Below are 24,085 nucleotides of genomic sequence, written 5' to 3' on the forward strand. Positions count from 1 at the left end.
AATTAAGGTATATACATTGTTTTTCTTAGGCATAATGCTATTGCATGCTTAATAGACTACAGTGGAGTGTAAACATAACTTTTATATATTTACAGTAGAGTGTAAACATAACTTTTATATGCATAACATTTATAGACTACAGTGGAGTGTAGACATAACTTTTATATGTGTTTATATGCACACAAAACATTTGTGTGTCTCACTTTATTGTGATATTTGCTTTATTTCTGTGGGCTGGAACCAAACCCTCAGTATCTCCAAGGTCTGCCTGTATTATTTTGTCCAAAGCTGTCTCTCTCCCTTCCTCATCTAAATCAGTGAGCTGGGATATGATAACTGATTTTTTTTTTTTGTGGTATGCGGGCCTCTCACTGTTGTGGCCTCTCCCGTTGCGGAGCACAGGCTCCGGACGCGCAGGCCCAGCGGCCATGGCTCACGGGCCCAGCCGCTCCATGGCATGTGGGATCCTCCCGGACCAGGGCACGAACCCGTGTCCCCTGCATCGGCAGGCGGACTCTCAACCGCTGCGCCACTAGGGAAGCCCATGATAACTGATTTTGACAGAAGCCGATTGAGATTGTTTGGCTTCAGGGTGAGGAAGTTACCTGTCCTTTGTGATAGTGAACTGCCCTCCCTAGTCAAACCAGGTCTATTGCAAATACATGTTATTGTTCACAGAAAGGACTCTTGACTGTGTGTGTGCATGCGTGTGTTCGTGTGTGTGTGTGTGTGTGTGTGTGTGTGTGAGAGAGAGAGAGAGAGAGAGGGAGAGAGAGAGAGGAGAGAGGTGGGGGGAGCGGAGAGAATGTTATTTCATTGGAAAAACAACTCAGAGATGCTGTGAGGAGAATCATCATTATAAGTAGTACTGAACTTCTGAGGGCAGAAGCAGTGTTGTCTTCACCTTCTCTATCACAACTGTCCTAATCTGTTAGGTAAAAATGACTACTTCCACTTTTGTGTCCCCTCAGCATGTGCTGGGCATACTTTTAAATACTAATTTGTATTTGTTTATATGTATGTCTTGTCCTACCAAGGTGGTAACCCCTTAAAAGTAGGGACTTAAAAAAAGTCTAGGGAGTTCCCTGGTGGTCCCGTGGTTAGGACTCGGCACTTTCACTGCTGTGGGCCTGGGTTCAATCCCTGGTCGGGGAACTAAGAGATCCCGCAAGCCGCACAGTATGCCCACCCCCACACCCCGCAAATCTAGTTCTAGGACTTGTGTAGCATGTAGTAGGTCTTCAGTATGTTAAATGAACAAATTTATGAAAAAATTAAACTAAAGGAATTTAAGATTCTCACTTCTGGATGCAGTCTAGAAGAACCTTTAAAAATGTCTTGTGGCAGTGAATCTTTATAATCTCTAGATCTGTTTTCCTTTTATTTTTCTTAAATAAAAAATTCAGCATAAGTTAAAGCGTCTTGATTAGTGATAATTGAAATCACATGGAACTGAGTAGTTTGGAACCTTTCCATCTCTTAAATTGTGTGGGTTTATATCATGTAGTAATTCTGTGAAGAATGGATTAGAGGGTTATGAGTGGGTCCTGTGAGGCTGTCATTGGTCCATTGATCTAAAGCATAAGAGCTTCCTATTAATTTAGGTTGAAGACTCAGAGGCAGAGAGAAGCCTTAAAATGTGCTAGTTGATTGATTTAAAGTAGCTAAATCAATATTATTAGTATATAGTCAAGATTTATAATTATTTAGGAAATGGACCTTATCCCTACTGTCATCCTCTAAAATGCTTTTTAAAAATTCAGATTTGTATTAAAAAGTAGAAGATCACTTTAAGAAGTCAGGCAGCTTGAATGTTTAAATAAAATCTCATTTTCCACAGACAAGACAGACTCTTTCCTGTTTCTGCCTACTGGTTAGTCATGGTGGGATTTGTTTGGCTTTATGAATGCCATTAAATTTTAATGTACAGATCAGATGTCTCATTGTAGGTAAAAGGAAAGGGTGTAGTGTCTGTTTTGGCCCTATCATTTTACCACACAAGGGAACCATTAGTGGAGAATCAAATTGATTCCTGTAAAGCTTTTCCATTTCATCTTTTTTTTTTCTTCTTTCCTTTCTCCATGGTGGTTATTCCTTTCATTTATTTTTTGCTTTTTCCAAATTTGAAACACTTGTGCAGTAACTGTATCCTTTCAAATAGGTGTAGTGTGATAGTTGCATTCTGTGGTGCTTATGTTTGTTTGCTATAATTTCATCAAGGTTCATGTTACCTGGAAATAAAATTAAGTTTGTGACCTTTTAAAGTTAATGATTTCTATGGCCAGATGGTTTCATGATCTCCTGTACTTGGTGAAAATCCATTCATTCATTCAATAAATGTTTATTGAGCATTTATTATGTGTCAGGGATTCTACTCTGTGAATATAGGATATACAGGGTCCTTGACCTTGCTGAACTTACACTCTTGTGGGAGATAGCAAAAACAAAACTGGGAGGGTTTATGTCTCATGGGAGCACATAAGAAAGGTACTTATAGGATGGTTTCATGAAGGAACAGTCATTTAAAAATGGTACCTAAAAGAATGAGTAGGGGTTAGTCAAGCAAAAGAGGGGGGAGAGAGAGAGAGAGAGAGAGAGAGAGAGGTTTCAGCTAGAGGGAATGGCTGTAAAAAAATACCTTGAAGCATGAGGCCAGTGCTCTTCAACTAGTGGTCTTCAATAAGTGGCTGACATCCCTAAAAGACTTTCGAAACACTTGAATATTTTTGAATACCTTGGATATTTTAAAGTTTTCATTTAAATATTTTTAAATCATAAGTTTAGTTGCAAAGCATGTGTTTTCTGCCCTGTTGTGTGTTATATACACATCTTAAATATGTTTCTCTGTAAATTTAGCTCATTTAATTTGTGGAAAACATCTGCCACAGTCCTTCGCAAAACCAGTTCTCATTGTCTAACTAGTCAGCAGAATCAGATTTACTTTTTATTAACTTTGTGTTTTAAAAAAGTTCTTGCTTTTAGTCAGTCAGTTATCTTTTAAAGATTTAAACAATAAGAAAAAAATGTGTTTATATATTGATGCACATATTTACCATTTTGTGCTCTTCATTTGTTTCTGTAAATCCAAACTTCTATCTGGTATAATTTTCTTTCTTCCTGAAGGACTTCATTTAAACTTTCTTATCGCTCAGATCTGCTGGGTGATGAATTCTTTTAACCCTTACATAGCTGAAAAAGTCTTTATTTTGCCCTAATTTTTGAAATATTTTCTTTGGGTCTACTCAAAGTTCTTCAGTACTTGCTCTACTATTCTCTGGGTTGCATTGTTTCCAGTGAGAAGTCTGTTGTTACTCTTATCTTTGTTCCTCTGTAATATAAAGTGTCTCATTTTTCTCTGGCTGCTTTTAATATTTTCTCTTCATTATTGGTTTTAAGTACCTTCATTATGATGTACCTTGTTGTAATTCCCTTGATATTTTTTGTGCTTGGGTTTTATTGAGCTTTTTGGACTTGGGGCTTTAATTAAGTTTAAATTAAGTTTATAAAAATTGTGGCCATTATTTCTTCAAATATTTTTTTCTGTCCCCTTTTCTGTCCTTTGGGGACTTCAATTGCACACATATTAGGCTGCTTGGAGCTGTGCCACAGCTCACTGATGCTCTGTTCATTTTCTTTTAAGTTTTGTTTTCTCCCATTTTAGGTAATTTTCATTGCTAGCACTTCAGTTTCAATAATCTTCTTCATGCAATATCTTATCTGTTAGTAATCTATCCAGTGTATTTTTGTATCTCTAGTTGTTCTATTTCCGTATTTTTTATATCTTTCATTTATCTACTCAGTCTTTCCTTTAGCTTTTGAACACATAGAATACAGTTATAGGAACTATTTTAATGTTCTTGTCTACTAATTCTGTCCTCTGTGTCATTTCTGGGTTGGTTTTGAATGATTGTTTTTTCCTCTTTGTTATGGGTGGTATTTTCATGCCTTTTTGTATGCCTGGTAAATTTCATTTGGATGCCAGTGTCATATTACTCTTGTAACAAACACAATATAAATGTTTTATCTTACAATTCTGGAGGTCTGAAGCCCAGAATGAGTTAGCAGAGTTGTGTTCCTTCTGGAGATTCTAGGAATGGATCCATTTCTTTGCCTTTTCTAGCCACTAGAAGCTGTCTGAATTCCTTGGCTTATAGCCCGCATCACTCCAACCTCTGCTTCTGTTACATGTCTTTCTGGTTCTGTTGTGAAATTATAGTGAGGTAATACCTTCAACGTGCTGATAAAATAATTGTCAACCAGAATTCTGTACTACTGAAGTAATCTTTGAAGGATGAGGACAAAGTAGGCATTTTCAAACAAAGCAAAATGGAGACATTTTGTCACCAGCAGACTCTTACTAGAGGAAATGCTAAAGAATGTCCTTCAGACAATAGTCAGATGATTCCAGGTATAATGCCTGAGATACAAGAGGGAATGATTAGCCAACATATTGGACAGTTTGTTGGTAAATATAAACAAACTTTGACTTATACAATAATGTAATGCCTAACAAGATTTAAAAGTTGAAGGTAAAAGATACAGGGCTTCCCTGGTGGCGCAGTGGTTGGGAGTCCGCCTGCCGATGCAAGGGACGCGGGCTCGTGCCCCGGTCCGGGAAGATCCCACATGCCGCGGAGCGGCTGGGCCCGTGAGCCATGGCCACTGAGCCTGCGCGTCTGGAGCCTGTGCTCCGCAACGGGAGAGGCCACAACAGTGAGAGGCCCGCGTACCGCAAAAAAAAAAAAAAAGATACAGCATTTTGTACCTGAAAACAATAACATAAACATGAAACAAAACTTGAAAACAATAGCATAAAGGTCAGGAAAGGGGTGATTGGGAATTAAGTATGTTAAGATCATTCTGTTGTTTGGGGAGGAAGTACAATTATTAACTCGTTTTATTTATTTATTTTTAAAGTTAATTTATTTTTGGCTGTGTTGGGTCTTTGTTGCTGTGCATGGGCTTTCTCTAGTTGCGGCGTGTGGGCTTCTCATTGTGGTGGCTTCTCTTGTTGTGGAGCACAGGCTCTAGGTGTGTGGGATTCAGTAGTTGTGGCACGCGAACTCTAGAGCGTAGGCTCAGTAGTCATGGTGCATGGGCTTAGTTGCTCCATGGCATGTGGAATCTTCCCGGACCAGGGCTCAAACCCGTGTGCCCTGCATTGGCAGGCAGGGTCTTCACCACTGTGCCACCAGCGAAGTCCTTATTGACTCATTTTAGATTGTTACCATGCCAAGTATGCATGCTAAACTATTTAATGAACCACAAAAGTAATAAAACATAAAGTATATGACCTATAAAATAGTAAAGTGAATAAGAAAAATATAGAAAAAGACTCTCAATCCGCCCCCCCAATATATCAATAATAATAAATTTAAATGAGCTAAGTTATTAAGTTAAAAGTTGCTAACCTGGATTAAAACTGTGTACTTATATGTATATATGTAGTTATAAAGACACATCTAAAATATAAGGATACTGAGAGTTAGAAAGTTATATACCAGTCAAATAAAATAGTCAAAGAAAGCTGGTTTACAATATTAATATCAGCAACAAACATTATTGGAGATATAAAGAGGTATCACATAATGATAAATAGGTTCAGATTACAAGAAGGATATAATAATTGTAAATTTATATGTACCTAATAAGTTAGCCTCAATATATAAAAAACAAAAACAGCTGCAAGGGGATATGGACAAATCTGTTGTTATGGTGCAAGATTTTATCACTCAGTAATTGATAGATAAAACAGACCAAAAGAATCAGCAAGGATATGGAAGATTTGAATAGCACAATTAACAAGCTTGAGCTGATGGAATATGTGAAATATTTCACCTATAAATTAGAGCAAACTCATTCTTTTCAAGCACACAGAAAATTATACCCTTTAAAATTACTAATTGTATATTATATAACTTTCACCTCAAACTATATCGAAATCAATTTTGGTCTATCATATTGGTAAAGATACATAAGTCTGATTATACATTGAGTTGTTGAATCTGTGAGGAAACAGATCCACTGTGTCATCCACTGTGGTGGGAGTGTAAATTGATAACTTCTGTGGATGGCAATATGGCAACGTTTGTCAAAATTATTAATGTCCATACCTATGACTCAGCAGTTCCATTTCTAGATAGTATCCTACAGCTATACACATTTAAAAATGATATTTATTGGGCTTCCCTGGTGGCTCTGTGGTTGGGAGTCTGCCTGCCGATGCAGGGGACACGGGTTCGTGCCCCGGTCCAGGAAGATCCCACATGCCACGGAGCGGCTGGGCCCGTGAGCCGTGGCCGCTGAGCCTGTGTCCGGAGCCTGTGCTCCGCAACGGGAGAGGCCACAACAGTGAGAGGCCCGCGTACCAAAAAAAAAAAAAGATATTTATTGGGAATTCCCTGGTGGTCCAGTGGTTAGGACTTGGGGCTTTCACTGCCGGGGCCCGGGTTCAATCCCTGGTCGGGAAACTAAGGTCCCACAAACTATGCAGCACGGCCAAAAAAAAAAAATGTTTATTCAAGGTGATTCATTGCAGCATGCTAATAAATTAGGGACTAGTTATGTAGCTGTATAAAACAATGAGGAGGCTCTTTGGGTACTTCTACTAGAACATCACCAAGTTAAATTAAGTGAAAAAATCAGAATGCAGAGAGTATGCATAGTATGATCCTATTCGTGTAAAAATGGTGGAAGCCTATGTTTTTGTTTCTTTGTGCATAAAGTGTCTTTATTTTGAAGAATACAGAGGAAACACATAACATTGGCTGCAAGTAGATGGAATTTGAATGCCTAGGAGATAGTGGAGGGAAGAAAAATTTTCACTGTATGCCTCAGGGTTTTATATATGTGTATATGATTTTGTCATATGTATGGGTATATATATATATATATATATGTTATGTAATTTCAAATTTAATTTTAATTTAAAAATTTAAAAGGAACAGAAAATAACCAGTCATCTAAGACTGATCAAAAGCCACACCAGTGAGGTCTTGCTCTTTGCTGATGTTTATTATGTGCTGCCTTATGGCTCTGAAGTTTGTGAATTACCAAAGTATGCTTCTTGAGAGTTAGAATAGTGTTTTTTGCATCTTTATATACATACCTATAGTGTCCATAGCCCAATGCTTTTTATGTAGTTGAAATTAATATGTTGGTTTAATTCTATTTTTTAACAAGACTGTTATACTTGTTGAGTTTTTATATTATTTCATTTGATATAACTCTCTGTGATGTGGGCTTTTATTTGCATGGGACATTTTCTGTATTTCCAAATAAGAATGTGTAATTTTGGCTAAATATTTTAACTTAAAGTAATTTGTTGCATGTAAGTTACTCAGTGATAACATAATGGATTTACTGAATGTGAGGAAATGATCTGTTAGGTCCTTTTCAACTCTGTACAGAAGAATAGTTGAATGAATGAATACCTTTTAGTAGTACAAGAGGGTCAAGGAGAATACTTGCTTTATGCATTTCGGGTTCCTTTTTTAAATGACCCGCCCCCCGCCCCCCCCCCCCGAAAAAAAGACACCTTTGGCTGATCGGGTCATCTGTGTTATTAAACTATATTATATTAAACTATTACTAACTGATTCAGTTATTAATGCCAGTGACATTTTAATTAACAGCATAGTTTTATAGGGTTGTTTTCAAACTGTCCAGTTTGTCAAACAAATCCATTTGGCTAGATGAAAGAAAAATTTATGCATTACCTCATACTTTTGCTTTGTGTTTCCTCCTGTTTCTTTGGTTTGTCTGATTATTAAATTTCGCTTAACACAGTGCTTTGGTATTTTATTTCCGATGTTGAATCTCAAACTGTTGTCAGGGATATCAGTTCTTTGTGTAAGTGTCTTTTAATGGCAGTGTATGTAGGGTGAATAGGAAGGAAACGAAGGAGTTACAGAAATATAGCAACCTAAAGTAAAAGGTCCAAAACTTTTTCTCATTATTTTTTGTTGCCAGGAAATAATGAAGAACAAGGGCTTAGTGCAGTGAATGAAAGAATGTGCTGCCCTTAATGTAAATTTTAAAAGCTGGAAACTTAGGTTCTATTATAATGGTCTTGGCTATTTTCCATATAGGAAAAAAATGTGAATTTATGTCCATTTACATTCTTTGCATTTGCATGTGATATTCTTCTGCTTGGTTCTGCCAGTGAGTTAACTCCATGTTCCTCCCCACAGGGTGGAGAATGCTTGCACCAAGCTTGTCCAGGCAGCCCATATGCTTCAGTCAGACCCTTACTCAGTGCCTGCTCGAGATTATCTAATTGATGGATCAAGGGGCATCCTCTCCGGCACATCAGACCTGCTCCTCACCTTCGACGAGGCTGAGGTAGATAACCTGAGGCCCATGCAGACGTCTTCCAGACAAAAAGCCCAGCCTTAAAAGATAATAATGGAGGACTGAGGATTGTTTAGGATGACAGAATGTTGACTAGCTACACATCTGAATGACTGTGTTTTTTACTTATCGTTTACTCAATTGACTGAATACTATGAAATATATTTTCAGGTTCGTAAAATTATTAGAGTTTGCAAAGGAATTTTGGAATATCTTACAGTGGCAGAGGTGGTGGAAACTATGGAAGATTTGGTCACTTACACAAAGAATCTTGGACCAGGTTAGTCATATCCTACTTTTATAACAGAATTTTTTATGGATTGTCCATGTTTGATCAAGAGGAAAGGGGTACTCCTCCCTACTTTTTTTGTGGAAGATAGGTAATGATGCATTGAACTTTTAGTTGTCTCTACTCTGTTGATGGAGCTGACTCTGTGCTTCTACTGAAGAGATATCATTGTCTCTGAAAGCTGAATCTGCTTTCTACAGATCCTGGCCCTGTCTAATGAACTAAACTAGACATTGCAAATGTTGCTGGAGAATGTAGGAAATAATTTCCTATTACTGCAGTGCTCAAGGCCACCCTGAATCCTGACCTCTTCATTCCACATTATACAGCATTCCTTCACTGTCTGCCAGATGGCCTGTAGCTCTCTGTGACCTCTTAGCTTGCTAATTAGCCTGCCTACTATTATGGATTCATGCCGTTGCCCAAGGCTGCATAATATAATCAGACCTAGAAGGAGAGAAGAACTTCTGTGGCTAAATCTCTGATTGTGTAGTCATCTGAGAATTCAGTATTCAAAATACATGAACAGATACCAGCTTTTGGTGTTATAGACATATAACATGAACTTGAGGCTCCTTAAAGTATGAATTAGACCAATGACAAGACATATCAGATGTTTAATTTGTTAGTATTAAGAATCACATATTATCTTATAAAATTCTTTTGTCTTACATAAAATGTATTTCCTTGAGGTTTCAGTGCAGTCATCCTGTAAACTTAAGGCAGCTTAGAATTTCTCTGAGCTGTCATCGAAAATCGCTGGGAAATGGCTTTAGAGCAGTACCCTTTAAACTTTCTCCTAGCACCGTGAAGAAATTTTATTTCTTCAAATGAAATCTTATGCAGATGAATTGGGAGATTGGGATTGACATATATATACTACTATGTATAAAGTAGATAACTAGTGAGAACCTACTGTATGGCACAGGGAACTCGGTGCTCTCTGGTGACCTAAATGGGAAGAAAATCCAAAAAAGAGGGGATATATGCAGAAACTGACACAGCAGTGTAAAGCAACTATACTCAAATTAAAAAATAAAATAGATAAGCAACAAGGATATATTGTATAGCAGGGAATTACAGCCATTACCTTGTAATAACTTTTAATGGAGTATAATCTGTAAAATACTGAATCACTAGGCTGTATACCTGAAACTAATATTGTAAATGAGCTATACTTCAATAAAAAAATCTAATGAAATAATGAAAAAATAAATCTTTGCAGAATCCCAAGATATAAAAGACAGAAATGGAGCTACTCTGGATGAAGCAGAGGCAGCCCCACCCTTTCCATCTCCCTTTGGGTGCCCCTTGACAATCTGTGAACCTGCTTAAGAAGTTCTAAGAGCAGTTGGAAAACCAAAGTGTTAGAGAATCACATAGTACCCTTGAATAATAACCGAAGTAGCAAAAAGTGCTAGCATGCTAACTCCAAAACACCAGATGCTTTCAAATGCTGTCATCACCATAATTATTATTATTATTATTATTTTTAAAATTTATTGTATTTATTTATTTTTGGCTGCATTGCTGTGCGTGAGCTCTTAGTTGCGGCGAGCGGGGCTACTCTTCGTTGCGGTGGGCAGGCTTCTCACTGCAGTGGTTTCTCTTGTTGCGGAGCACGGGCTCTAGGCGCGTGGGCTTCAGTAGTTGTGGCACACGAGCTCCAGAGCGCAGTCTCAGTAGTTGTGGCACACGGGCTTTGTTGCTCGTGGCATGTGGGATCTTCCCAGACCAGGGATCGAGCCCGTGTCCTCTGCATTGGCAGGCCGATTCTTAACCACTGTGCCACCAGGGAAGCCCCCATAATTATTTTTATTTGTTTCTAATTATAAAAGTGATACATCCTTATTTTGGATAAGTTGGAAAGTACAGAAAAATTTAAAGATGAAAACAAAACACATTATTGTAATTCTTAAGATTTTTTTCAGCCGCTAATTTCTTAGCCCAGGCACACCTTGCTTCACTTTCTTGTGCTTCACACATAACTGCGTTCTTACAAATTGAAGGTTTGTGACAACCCTGTCTCAAGCAAGTTTATTGGTGCCATTTTTCCAATAGCATTTGCTCACTTCATGTCTCTGTGCCACATTTTGGTAATTCTCACAATATTTCAAATTTTTTTCATTATTATATTGTTATGGTGATCTGTGATCACTGATCTTTGATGTTACTACTGAAAAGATTATGATTCATTGAAGGCTTAGATGATAGTTGGCATTTTTTAGCATAAAGTATTTTTAAATTAAGGTATGTACATTGTTTTTTTAGACATAGTGCTATTGCATACTTAATAGACTACAGTATAGTGTAGACATAACTTTTATATGCACTGGGAAACCAGAACATGCCTGTGACTCGTTTTATTATGATATTCACTTTATTGCAGTGGTCTGGAACTGAATCCGCAGTATCTTTGAGGTGTGCCTGTACTAGGCTCACATGAGATTCTTATACACATAGGTTCAGTGGCCAGGTACATGGCATGAAAGCTGGTATGGTAGCCAGGCAAAGTATTTTTCCCCCCACTTGTGAATTTTTTTTCCAATGTATATTTACTAATTGCAACATTTAAAAAATATTTGTGAATGTATTTATGTCAAATGTGTGAAAATTATGTCACATTTAGGATTTATATTTAATAAATTGCTTTTAATGAGAAGAATAAAGTTGCATTAATTTAGAACTGTCCTGAAAAATTCTATGTCATAAATGCTAGAGTTCAGTGATAGTATCTGTTGTTTAAATAAGTGGACAGTCAGTTTGGACTTTCACAGTAATTCATAATGGATTTAGGCTCAGAAAGCCAGACTCTGGATTGTTTCATGGCTCACTCTGCACAATTTATTCCCTGTGCCCCAGGAATGACTAAGATGGCCAAGATGATTGATGAGAGGCAGCAGGAACTGACTCACCAGGAGCACCGAGTGATGTTGGTGAACTCAATGAACACCGTGAAAGAGTTGCTGCCAGTTCTCATTTCAGGTATTTTCTGTCTGTACTTTATCTTACAGAAGAAGAACATGTTAACATGTTCTAAACTCTGGTGTTTATTTTCTTTTGCTGTTGAGTTGCATGTCTTTCAGCCTGAGTAAAAAGGCAGCTGATTAGCTAAGAACCAGCATTTATCTTCTCTAATGTTCTCCTTCTCTTGCTCTTTGTTTGAAATTGCTCTCCTGTTGCCTCATACTGTTCTCTTGAAGTTCTAACAGGCCCTTTTCTCCTCTAGAAACTCTAGTTTTGGATGTATGGATTTTGACACCTTTATTTGTACTCAGAAAAAACAATTAGGAGCTGGAATGGATATTATAGAGCACTGTATAGTAAGGAAGTGAACCCACAGCCCTTTCCTAGAAGATATTTAACTCTTCTCTACGTTGAAGAGCAGGTGGTGTACACCAACTAGGACCACGTTCCCATTGGGCAGAGCCCAGAAATGCAAACATGGTGGCTGCTCTCTCAACTAGCAAAAGGGAGTTGCACTTATTGAGTGTCTAGTATGTACCAGACATCTCATGGTTTATGTAAATTATCCTTGTCAAGTTGTGGTTTAGTTTGTTTAAGTCTCAGAGGGCAGCTTTATTTTCAGAATTTTATAAGGCATGTCACTGTAATCGCCAGCTACTGCCTTCCTGCTTTGTAATTTCAAGTAGTAGCTAAAATAGGGGATGTGAGTGTAAGAGTTCAGAAAGCCCTTACATGAACTAGAAAACAAAAATTTGTAAATAGCGCCTTATAATCTTCTCAAAAATATGTTTTTGAGACCAACTGTTCCATATGGCAGAAAGGTTGTTGGGAAGAATCTTTCTTTCTAATCTGGGTAACTCAATAAAGCATTGATTAATCTTTGTTTTTATAATTTTAGTTAGTTTATAAGAAGATATTCTCTTCTCTAGTGTTTCCTTATTATTTTCTTCTTCACTTTTAGGGATTAGATAGTCCCTGCTATATGTTAAGATAAATCATGGAAGATAAACTCAACACTTTGGGATCTTCCACTAGGATTGGGTCAAGTGGCGTTCTTTGGTTACAGTTTTACTGACTGTTTTTATCTCGTCACATTAGGTTTGTGTTTGATGGGGCCAGTGTTAGGGCTGGGATGATAATTGATTTAGAAGGATAGTGGATATTTTGTGACTGTGGATCTTCAGTATATGCATGTTAAATTAGTTTTCTGATCATGATGTGGTGAAGTTTTGTACCTTGAGCTTTCTTAACAGTAAAGGTTGCTGATACTGGAACTTTAATGGCAGACTTGCAGTGTTTGTTTTCATATTCTTTTTTAAGACCTTAGAAGCCCAAAACTTGTTCACAGTGTGGAACATCTTGTGTGAATATTGTAATACAGCAAGATTAAATTCCAGGCTTAGTTTCTGATCTTTTGTTTATTTTTACAGCTATGAAGATTTTTGTAACAACTAAAAACTCAAAAAACCAAGGAATTGAAGAAGCTTTGAAAAATCGTAATTTTACTGTAGAAAAGATGAGCGCTGAAATTAATGAGATCATTCGTGTATTACAACTCACTTCTTGGGACGAAGATGCCTGGGCCAGCAAGGTAAGTGTTATTGGGGGAGAAATAAGCAAAATCCCCAATTTTCCCTTCCTGGGGATGTGATTGTCTCACATTTTTTCTTGTAATTGTGTGTAGCATAAGACTACTTAGATATTATGAAAGTATTTTCTTCTTTACTTTTGTAAAATAAAGGGTTATGGGTTACTTCCTGCTTTTGCACTTTTCCTTTGCTCTGAGGTAGAACAAACAAATAGGTATGCAGGGTGAATGTTGGTTGAAAGCTAGGATGTAGCTTTTCCTTCAAGCTGGAGTCTCATGGATTGGGCTGGTGGAGGAATTCTGGTGTGGTGTATACTCCCCTGGGTGGGAGCCCTGCCTTTCATGTGGGTGGTTGTTGCTAGGTGACTAAGTAAGATACAGAATATGCCTATGCCTGAATTTTATGGAAGACTTTTCATAACCAATTTTTGACCCAGAGAAATCTACAAAGGAAACTCTTGACATTTCTAGGTGTGCCCCTTCATCATTCTGTTTTCCCTAAAGAGAGCTTAACTGAAATATTAGTTTTCACGTTTTTGTCAGTTAGTTTGAGGGGGCCCTTTACCCTTGGTCTAGAATTTCCTCTTGAATTCCAGAAGGGTTGGTGGATTCCGCCTAGAGCCCAGCAGTGGTGGTTTGAGGTGCTGCTGCTCTGGTCTGCTTCTTGTCTAGTGATTGGGAACAGAGACACTTGGGTTTACACTTCCCTTGTAGGAGCCCAAGATGCAGGCAGTGGGGGGAACACATTGTCTCCAGGATCCAGCTTCCCCCACCGTGTGGACTCAAATGCTATCTCCAGGGCCACCCAGCAGGCTGGTGGCAGACTACAGAGGGGATATTGTAGTATGATTTCCACTGGGTGCCCAGTAGGGCTCTGTTTGTCCTCCAGGACACCTATAAGGTAAGGTCGAAGCTGGGGCTAAAATCAACAGTCTCTCTTTGTTGACCAGAAAGTTAAACTAAGAGTGGAGGAGAAATTAGTCAGATTATCTTAACTATGGATTTGTTTTCAGAGGCATGAAGTTCTTGAACAAGTTCTAAGACTGTATTTAAAATCCATATTGTAAAATCATGTAACGTCTTTGATATTTTACTTAATTTTGCTTTTGCATATTTGATAACTTTCACTTCCCTGTTATGACTTCTTTATGCATCTTTTTTTTGTTCTCTTGTTTGTTTTATTCTTTTTCTCACGTTTAGAAGGTAAGCTTTCTCTTGCCCTCTAGTTTCTTTTTTGCTTAAAAAGAGAAAAAGCATGTCTGTGAGGTTTTCTTGTGCTGTGTGCCGTGCCTCATTCCGCGTGCCGGTGTGTAACACTGTGCTTGAATATGCGTCAGAATTTGACTTAATACGGGACTCTGGGGCTGTGCTGGGCAGACTGTTTGGCTCATGTGGAGCTGTTTCTTTGGGGGAAGCAAAAGGAAAGACGTTACTATGGGATGTCAGGCTTTCTATATTTGGTGGGTGCTTTCCTCTCTTTGAGCAGTCTCCTGGGAACTGTTTTGGTCTGGTCGTTCCCACTGACTTCACTTGAGGGGCAGATTTCCCCAGGTAGCTGGGTGACCCCTAAGTTACCAGTGGACCTTGCTCTTAGGAAAGGAAACTTCCAGCTGTTGCTATCTCTGTATTTGCCTCTCCTACCAGTTTCCTTTGCAGGCTCTGGAATTTGACTTTTGGAGATGCATCATTGAGGTTTTAAGCCATAATGAAAATGGGTAGGCTAGAGAGTCTAGATGGGGCACCTGTCCTTCACAATAATCCTAGCATTAAAAATCAAAAGGAAAAAAGTCAGGCGTACCTAAAGTTTTTCCTAACTTCAGTACCTGGCTCACTGCATGTTCTGCTATCTAAGCTGTGAATCAGCCGTTGTTGTCCATGATCTCATGTTCCTCTAATCTAATCTCTTTCCTTATTCTCTTCCCTTTGCTTCTAGCAGATGAGAAATAGTAAAAAAGAAAAGCAGGCCTTGCAACCTTAATGTTTCTCTATTTTTGGAGGGGGAAAGTCATCCATCAATTAGTAACTAAGTGTGACTGAGCTTTATTTTGTGCAAGTGCCGAGAGCTGCTTCTTTAAAAACCAAAACCAAAACCGTGGTCAGTTGAGTTTTTCAGGAGGAAGATTAGGCATTTGGGGGCATATACAAGGGAAATATAAACCTGGTCCCCACTGTGTACAGTCTAATAGCTCTCTCAGTTTTATGCTGATCTGGAAGGAACCAGACTGTTAGGATGCTGTAAAACTATGAGAATGAAAGGAAATAAATAAAATTAGTTCAGCTAAAAGAAGCTTAAGTACATAATGACATCAGAATGAGCAAGAAATGTTTATTTTTTAACTTCATTTTGCTTTTGTTTTACATTTACCTGATTCAAATATCAAAATGCTATAAAGGGACTTTGCTGGTGGCGCAGTGGTTAAGACTCTGTGCTCCCAATGCAGGAGGCCCTGGTTCAATCCCTGGTCAGGGAACTAGATCCCATATGCATGCTGCAACTAAGAGTTCACATGCCACAACTAAGGAGCCGGCGAGCCACAACTAAGACCTGGCACAACCAAATAAATAAATAAACAAACAAATAAATAAATAAATATTGAAAAAATGCTATAAAAGGATATGTGTGACACAGCTCACTCTCATCCCCTATCCACTCTACCTCCCTTACCCCCTAAGAGTAATTGTTTTTATTAATTGCAAGAATATTTAGAAAAAATTTTACCCTGAAAATGGAAATTGGTAACTAGGGTTTGGTTATTTTTCAGTTTAGTAGCATTATGCATCTTTCATTGCTCAACTGTAAGCAGTGAATTAATCAGACCTTGTGTCTGTCTGTGACCCCTGGGTTCCCATTCTGTTTAATACATACGATATCTTTTACCTCCTCTCACCCCTACCAATAAAGAATTAACTTTGTCTTACCATACTTGTTTCATGCTTCCCCACTGGTGCAGTTTTCTCCTGGAAAGTGATGGTTCCTCTAGAAAAGTGGGGGAAGAAAGTAAGTGGAAAAAATTCTTGGTAAAAGTACGTCTTGCCGAATAAGTTAAGATTTTAAAGAGGCAATGCAATAGCTGATTATTTTACGTTTTATACCTACATTCAAATGGCAGATTTACAAATTTATAAGTACTTTGACTTTAAACACTTCACTTTATTTTGAAAATAAAAAATTTCCCCTCCTAAATCAACAATCATAATGATTATTAAAAACTATTTTAGCATTTTTCCTGGGAATACATTATGAGACAAAAGAATTTGGGGTTTAAACACAGTTCTAATTTTACCCTTTGTAAATTTAGCAATCTATATTTAATCTCTTTTTTTTTGGTATTTATATTACTTGTATCTTGACGCGTGCTGAGAATAAAGAGGAAGTGAAAAAAATTTAAAAAGCATTTCATTGCTAAGAATTTTTGAACCCTATGTAGGTGTTCCTGTAACTGCAACTTGAGTCATTAGATACTATTATTCAGAATTCGTCCCTGTGGTGTGTCTTCTCCGACGGTGGGCCTAGGTTGGTGGTGGGTAAATGTAGTGAGTGACTCAGATGTCTTGCACAGATTACTCTAGTCTGCCAAAGAAGGAAATACTGGTTAGAACATGCAATCCTATAATAACTTGCCCTTACTGCAGACCATTGAGGATTTAAGGGTTGATTTTTATTTCAGTTTTGAAAAAAATAAGGTTATATATGAGCTTTTTATGAGTCTTTTAGTATTCTATTATGCAGTATTAGTTTTAGTATTCTAGTATGCAGCTAATACAACAAAGGATTTATCTTTTGGAGTTTGAGATAAATAGTTAATTTAGGTATATATAATATTTCATCCTCCCCCCCAGCCAAAGGAGAAAAGCCCAACATGTTACAGGAATTGACATTTCCCTTCTGATCCAAGTGATCTTTTAGTTGGTATAACTGATTGTGTGTGCATAGGTGGCACAGAAGCACTGAGAAGGTATTCTTGGAGATGAGGAACTGATGCCTGGGAGGGTAGCTTGCCTGAAGGCTCAGGGCTAGATGACTTTCTCTCCAAGGTTAAATGTAGTTTATAAGATTTTGTTCTACGGCCCAATTTATCTCTCCAAAAACATCTTTGTTTAAAACACGGACTTGAGGGTAGAAATGTGGTCAGGAATGGGCTGGAGTGGGAAGGGTGGGGGTGGGAGGTGTTAGTGGAAAAGGGAGAGTAGCTTGGGCAGTGAATGAGAGGGAGTCCTTAGTCCCAAATTAAAAATTTTCAAGAGCCTGGGAACGGAGAAGCTCACTTTCCCTACCACAGTTCCTCTTGATCGTCTGTGGGAGGAACTCAGTGGTTCTTGGTATTATTCAGTGTTCTTTAGGTCTAACTTTATATTAAATTTCAGAAGTGTTTCACGTCCTGGAAAAGCATGTAAAAAGGAGTCTTTTAGGTTGTCCTTCTGACTTCTGGTATATGTGGCAGAGTGCCAAGGCACTATGGTTTTTCTCGTTTAAAACCTGAACTCATCAGAGTTTTACAGTAAAACGGACCAGAGCAGGAGGGTATCAGATCCCTGACAGCTGTCCCCAAAGCTACATGACTAGATCTGGTCTTTTTTATATTCACTCTTTAAAAAAAAGAACAACAACAACAACAAAAACAGAGAAGAGATTGGTGGAGACTTTTCTTGTTCCCAAATTTGAGATTTTACAGAGAACAGTACTTATTGAGGGTACAGTTTTTTCTCTTCTATTTCATACCCAGAGTGTATTCTGAGTACTTAGACCTACATAACAAGGTTTAACAAAAAGCTTTATGGTACATAGTGTAGTTGACCCCAGAGTTATGATTATTTTTACCCTTTATAAATATATCTCAAAATGGCTTCTTAGTCCTAGTTGTTCATTGAATTTGTTTATATTATAGCCAGTGTTAGTATACTTCTTTTGTTGCTTATGTCAGAATTCTGTCAATTCCATAACAAACACTGCCCTTCAAAAGAAATTCTTAAGAGATTCTTAAGAGACCAAAATATTTGTTCCCACAGACATTTTTGCTTTTAATAGATATGACATTAAAATGTATTGTGTTTAAATGATTCTTTACAATTTGCTCTATTCCAGAAAGAATTTAAGGTGGCCCTCTCAGTGACTGTTTTAAATCTCCAAAATTGTCTAAAGTTTATGCTCTTAAAAACTTTGGTAACTAATTGAAATTCCCAGTGTAAAAATGCAGCTTCATTGCAAATTTGCCATTGATTATTTTTAGGAGAAAATGAGCATCTCTTAATGTTAAATTCTTGATATTCTCACATCTCATACTCAGGACTAAATTAGTCACATCCTGAGAATCAGATTCTTTCCTTGAAGCATGGTGACCACGCTTTATTAGGGAGAAAAAAGCAGTGACTTTTGAGGATACTGAATAGAGCAAAACTAGTTTTTCTATTGTGTTTCAAATCATTTTGGGGCAGTGGAGAATAAAAACAGTTATTTAGGTTAGTGAGGATTATGAATTTGATTTATAGAGCTAATTTTCTGGGCAGTATTAACCAAGCCAGAATTGGCAAGGCAAAAGATTTGCTGACTACTGTAAAAGGTTAGTGGAATCTTTGGCAACTCTCTTTGGTAAAAGAAAAAAATTCTTGAATTTCATCTAATAGAAAATAATGAGGTTTGAGATCAAACTGTGTTTCTATGACTGAGCCCCTTAATTTATAAAATTAAATTACGTTAAAAATTGAAGTTCAATGAAGCAATGAGGGAAAAAAATGCCTAAAATAGAACCTAACATGTAGGAAGTGCTCAATTAAGATTAGTTTCCTAACTGGTAGCCTTTAATGCTAGAATAGACACTGAAAAATTTCTGATCTTTGTTTCCCCTTGAATTGAGATTTTTGAAATGTTATAAGTATCTATTGTTTTTTTTTCACTGAAAATATAAGTGTATTAGAGAAATGGTTATTAATAGATTTTAAATTAAGTATTTTTCCATGGCTATAATTCCTCTTCTTCAGAATGTGCACAATACTTCCTAGGTGAGAGATCATGAATTCTTTTTTAAATCTGTGTCTAGACAAAGTCCTATAACTGGTATTAGACCTTAAAGGCTACCCGACTCTCTGAGGTTGGGTGTTGCCTGCGACTCTCTTTAAAAAGATATTGATTTGGGCCTTGCTAATTTGGAATTAAGCTAAAGTTGACTTTTGAAGACAAGGTTTGCTGTACAGATTAATTTGAACTAGATGAAGGAAGAGCAAATATTTAAACCATTTGAGAATCAAAGCACTTAAAAAATGCCACTTGTCTACTTACAGTACTAATGACAGATGGATTTTGAAATAGATCCTCTTATGACTGCCTTTTACTGATAGATAGCTATCATAATTTCATATAACTTGATAATAAAAATATTTTATTTCCATTTTTTCAGTAATTTAGTTCACTTCTTTTCAGTTGCCATGGCTGAGAATTTGTTATTTAGAGCCTTAGATAGCCAAATCTGTATCTGTTTAGATGGGGAAAGAGGGAGTCCAAAGCTGAGAGTCCTGTAATTTGAATAGGTACTTTGGAAAAGCTGGTGTCAGGCTGCTGACCTTAAGCCTAATTATCAGTGCTCCCAATGCTTATTGGTGCTGCTGCTGGGTTTTGTTTGAATTGGAAGTGGGGATGCTCCTAGTGCCCCCATGTGGAAAACTGGTGGCACCACACCTTGAAGAACCCCGGTTTGCAGGACTGGAAATTGAAAAAAGGTAGGGATTTAAGGCGTTGCCTAGAGTTTCAGAGGTTAACTCTGTGCTTTGATGGATGGGCTCTGTAAGATCCAGTTCCCTAAGCAAAAGGGAGAGAGGCTGTCTTTTAAGGTGTTAAATAGACTTAAGAGATGGCCAGTCTGTCAGTTGTGAGGATGGGTACGTGCATATTTGTTATATTGTTTTCTGTATATCTATTTACTTAAAAAACTTTATTAAAATATATGTATATTTTAAAAGTGATTAGTCTGTTGTTTGGACTTCTCATGCTATATCCTGGGAGATTTTATGCTAGTTTTATGCAAGTCATTATGAATCCTGATTTTAAACAATAAATTGAGACCCACTTATTTTATCCTGCCTCTTCTTCCAGATTAGGGACGGTAAGGGAACTAAGGATGAGGAGTGGCAGGGAAGGCCCGAAAGACACTTCTTTCTTGTATTACATTTGGTGGTTTACTTGTGGAATTAAAACTGAATTGCTAGATTAAAATTTTCAGCTTTCTTCCAGCCAGTAATTCCAGGTTTTTCAGATTAAACATAGTGAAACATCAAGCAGTGTGTGTATATTTCAAAACAAGATGTAGAAGAACTGTGGATTGTGGTGCCACATGCTAATGAGGCTTCCCTGAAGCGGGGAGAGCTTTGGCAGGGCTGCAGTAGATGATTGTTGACTAGTGGAAAGGCTGATAATGAGGCATGTGACAAGAGGGCTTTTTCCAGCTGAAGACATTGAACATCTTTTGGCTTGAGCAGTTTTACCAGTTTTCACAGTTTAGCAATAGGGAGACTAGGAAACAGAATTAACTGAAGATTTGCATGCAAGATGCTGCATTTTGACAGAAATAAGCGTTATGGTGTGATGAGAATATTTTTAAGGCTGTTGTAGGACTACCGTAGCTATTGTATGTTAATGGTGTAACTTCTCTGTCTTACTTTGTATCATGGTATCTTAGTTTTTGCAAAGAAAATACTTGTGGTATTTTTCTTCAAAAGGACACTGAAGCCATGAAGAGAGCGTTGGCCTCCATAGATTCCAAACTGAACCAGGCTAAAGGTTGGCTCCGTGACCCCAGTGCCTCCCCAGGTAACCCTCTGGTTCTACTTTTCTGATAGATAACAGCAAAAAGCTAAAAACCAGGCAAACAAAAGAAAAAGAAAAAAAAAGAAAAATCATTTCGTAATCTCATAATCCTGAGATAACTACTGCAACATTTAGGGGCATACTCCATTCTCTGATAGTTTTGACTAATTGAAGTATTACTGGTCCTTAAAAGGATGAAGGGCATAGACTACCTCTCATCACGGAGGAATAAAGCAAAGTGAACTGGGCTTTCTTTGCCAAATTATTGGTTCACCCCTTCCCTGAATCAGAAAGGTAATTATTTTGAATGAAAGCTCTTCTTTTCTAGTTCCCGTTGGGCAGATTTCCATTTACGTCAACAGTGTACTTAATTAAGCAGATGAAATGATGATGCTAACAAGAATTGGGAAGCAAAGTTGACTTGTATAAAGATAAGACCCAAATAGGTTATTGAGCTAGGCATTATGGATTTTCTAATCTAATATTTATTCAGTTTTAGATTAATATTTGAATGAATGTGAAAAGCCTAATGGAGTTTAGAGGCATTGAGTACTATTGAATTGTTAGAGCCTACTTTCATCATTCACATGCTTACCACAAACTGCTTATTATCTCCAGATGGGTATGGTTCCAAGGATCTTTTTGAGCAGTCTCTGTGGTTAAAACCTCACCCTATGGTTGTAAGGGCAGTGCTTGGCTGTTAGCTATCAGATGTATTGCCTTCTATTCACTTGTCATTTAAAATCATCCATTCCTTCTTGAATGAAATGACTTGTAAAGCAACCTTTCTAAATAATTAATGGATCAACAATGTAGATATTGAACAGCTCGCTCGCTCTCTCTCTCTTTTTTTTTTGGCTGCGCCACCTGGCTTGAGGAATCTCAGTTCCCCGACCAGGGATCGAACCCAGGCCATGGTAGTGAAAGCCTGGAATCCTAACCACTAGACCACCAGGGAACTCCCTTGAAAATCTCTTTGTTTTAGGTGATGCTGGTGAACAGGCCATCAGGCAGATCTTAGATGAAGCTGGAAAAGTTGGTGAACTCTGTGCAGGCAAAGAACGCAGGGAGATCCTGGGAACCTGCAAAATGCTAGGGCAGATGACTGATCAAGTGGCTGACCTCCGAGCCAGGTAAAGTTCCTCTGCTCTCACCAGAGCAGTAGTGGTAACAGTTGGGATCTCGCTCCTGACGGAGTGATTCAGAAAGCAAGTTTCTGTGAATTTTACTGAGTTCTCTTTGGCTAATAGATAACGTAGATATTATAGTCTACTAATTCTTTTGAGATTGGAGTGAATTTTCCTTTTGTTGAACTTTTAAAATATGTAGATGCCTTATCGTAAAGTTGAAATTGAAATAGAAATCTGTTTTTTTAGTTTCTAGCCATAGGCTTATGAAAAATAAGGTGCATAGATATCTTTTATGAAGGCTGGATAGAAAAAAAACATAAAGAGTGAAAACGTTGGAATTATTTCACATGTCATTTTAAAAATCAGTTAAATAGATTATCCTCTACGTTGGTCATTTCTAGGCTCTTTTGAGTTTCTATTTCATCATTATTCATTTGGTTTTATAATTCTTTTACCTATCTCTTACCCACCTCAAGTCTTGGCTTTTAGGATCCACCCCCATTCCCCAAATTAAATATGTATAGTTTGCTATTAAGAAAACTCATTATAATATAGGTTTGTTTGGAACTCATACATATAGTTAATGAAGTTCTAAAAGATTCTCATCTTTATGGAATTTTATAGTACGGACATTGTGAAAAATTGAGGTATGATGACACACTAGTATAAATGAAATTTAATTTTGCTTCAAGATTGTCATGAAACGTCTTCAGATAATTCGAATACAGTATAAGGTCTCCCTACAAACTAAGGCTTCAGGAACACGCCTTGACGTGTTGCACACCATTACACCTAGCCTCAAATGTATTAACATAATGGACTTAAGAATATAGTTTTTTTTTTGCGGTATGCGGGCCTCTCACTGTTGTGGCCTCTCCCGCTGCGGAGCACAGGCTCCCGACGCGCAGGCCCAGCGGCCATGGCTCACGGGCCCAGCCGCTCCGCAGCATGTGGGATCCTCCCGGACCGGGGCACGAACCCGTGTCCCCTGCATCGGCAGGCGGACTCCCAACCACTGCGCCACCAGGGAAGCCCAAGAATATAGTTCTTAAAGGAGTGGTTCCTGACCTTTCTTGGACCAAGGTCATTTTTATAATTTGATGAAAGCCATTAATCTCTACCTAAAAAGATACATATAAACATGCCCATACAATATTATATGTAATTTCCAGAGGTTCATGGATTCACTGTAGCCCTGGAAGCTCCACGGGCTTCAGGTTAAGAGCCTTTACCTTAAAGGGAAGAAGGAACAGCATAAATAAATGTGATCTCATTGAGTGCAGTGGGCCTTTTCTCTTGCTGTGAAGCAGTCTCCTCTGCCATGAGCATGCCAAGAACTTTACAGAAAGGACGAAAAAGAAGTTCTGTTCCCATTTGGAGAAATGCCAATGCAGTTTGACAAGATTCTTGGCTCTTCTAATTTCTCACTGCTGGCTCTTTTGTCTGCAGCCTTTTCACAGTGTGGTAGACAGTTTTCAGTTGGAATTCTCAAATACACAGTTGTATGTATTTAGAGAAAGATGAATCTGAGCAAGAGAACGAGGTAGTTGCTGTACAGGACCGACCATAAATCAGTAAAGAGAAAAGGTTGGAACAGTGAGGAGCCTCAGTGGGCCTGCTTCACACTGGAGTCTGCGATAGCCTTTCACAATGAAAGATTACAAAGCTGTCTCCTTGTTATCCTTTCTTAAATATGCCTAGCTTTCTAACAGCTTAGTGGCTGACACTCAGTAACAATTTCCTCTTTGGTATTCTTCTATTCAGTCACCTAGAGTTTCTAGGGTTGTAAGTATATATTTTCCCCTCTATGGTACTCAAACTTTTTATTTTGAATGAAAAATTATGCAACCCGTAAATATTTTTACTTTTTCACAGTTGGACTGTTATACAAACAACGTTCCTCATAATGAATTACTAGATTTGAAGGAAAAAAGCAAATTAAAACATAAAAAGTATATTTCCAA

General features: G+C 37.8%; 1 protein-coding gene across 10 annotated transcripts in view; it reads left to right on the plus strand.

Annotated features, from left to right (window-relative positions):
- VCL (vinculin) overlaps positions 1 to 24,085 on the plus strand; it is a 98,556-nt gene that overhangs the window by 44,674 nt on the left and 29,797 nt on the right. For all 10 annotated transcript variants that reach the window (XM_089897723.1, XM_089897726.1, XM_089897722.1 and 7 more), the window contains 6 exons: positions 8,193 to 8,343; positions 8,524 to 8,632; positions 11,504 to 11,626; positions 13,039 to 13,199; positions 20,904 to 20,994; positions 21,977 to 22,124. In XM_089897723.1, the coding sequence (XP_089753849.1) occupies positions 8,193 to 8,343; positions 8,524 to 8,632; positions 11,504 to 11,626; positions 13,039 to 13,199; positions 20,904 to 20,994; positions 21,977 to 22,124 (783 nt within the window). The remainder of the gene's footprint in view (positions 1 to 8,192; positions 8,344 to 8,523; positions 8,633 to 11,503; positions 11,627 to 13,038; positions 13,200 to 20,903; positions 20,995 to 21,976; positions 22,125 to 24,085) is intronic.

The sequence above is a fragment of the Delphinapterus leucas genome, chromosome 16, assembly GCF_059928025.1.
Source record: "Delphinapterus leucas isolate spDelLeu-1000000601 "Yukka" chromosome 16, BTC_Dleu_Yukka2, whole genome shotgun sequence".
Lineage (NCBI taxonomy): Eukaryota > Metazoa > Chordata > Mammalia > Artiodactyla > Monodontidae > Delphinapterus > Delphinapterus leucas.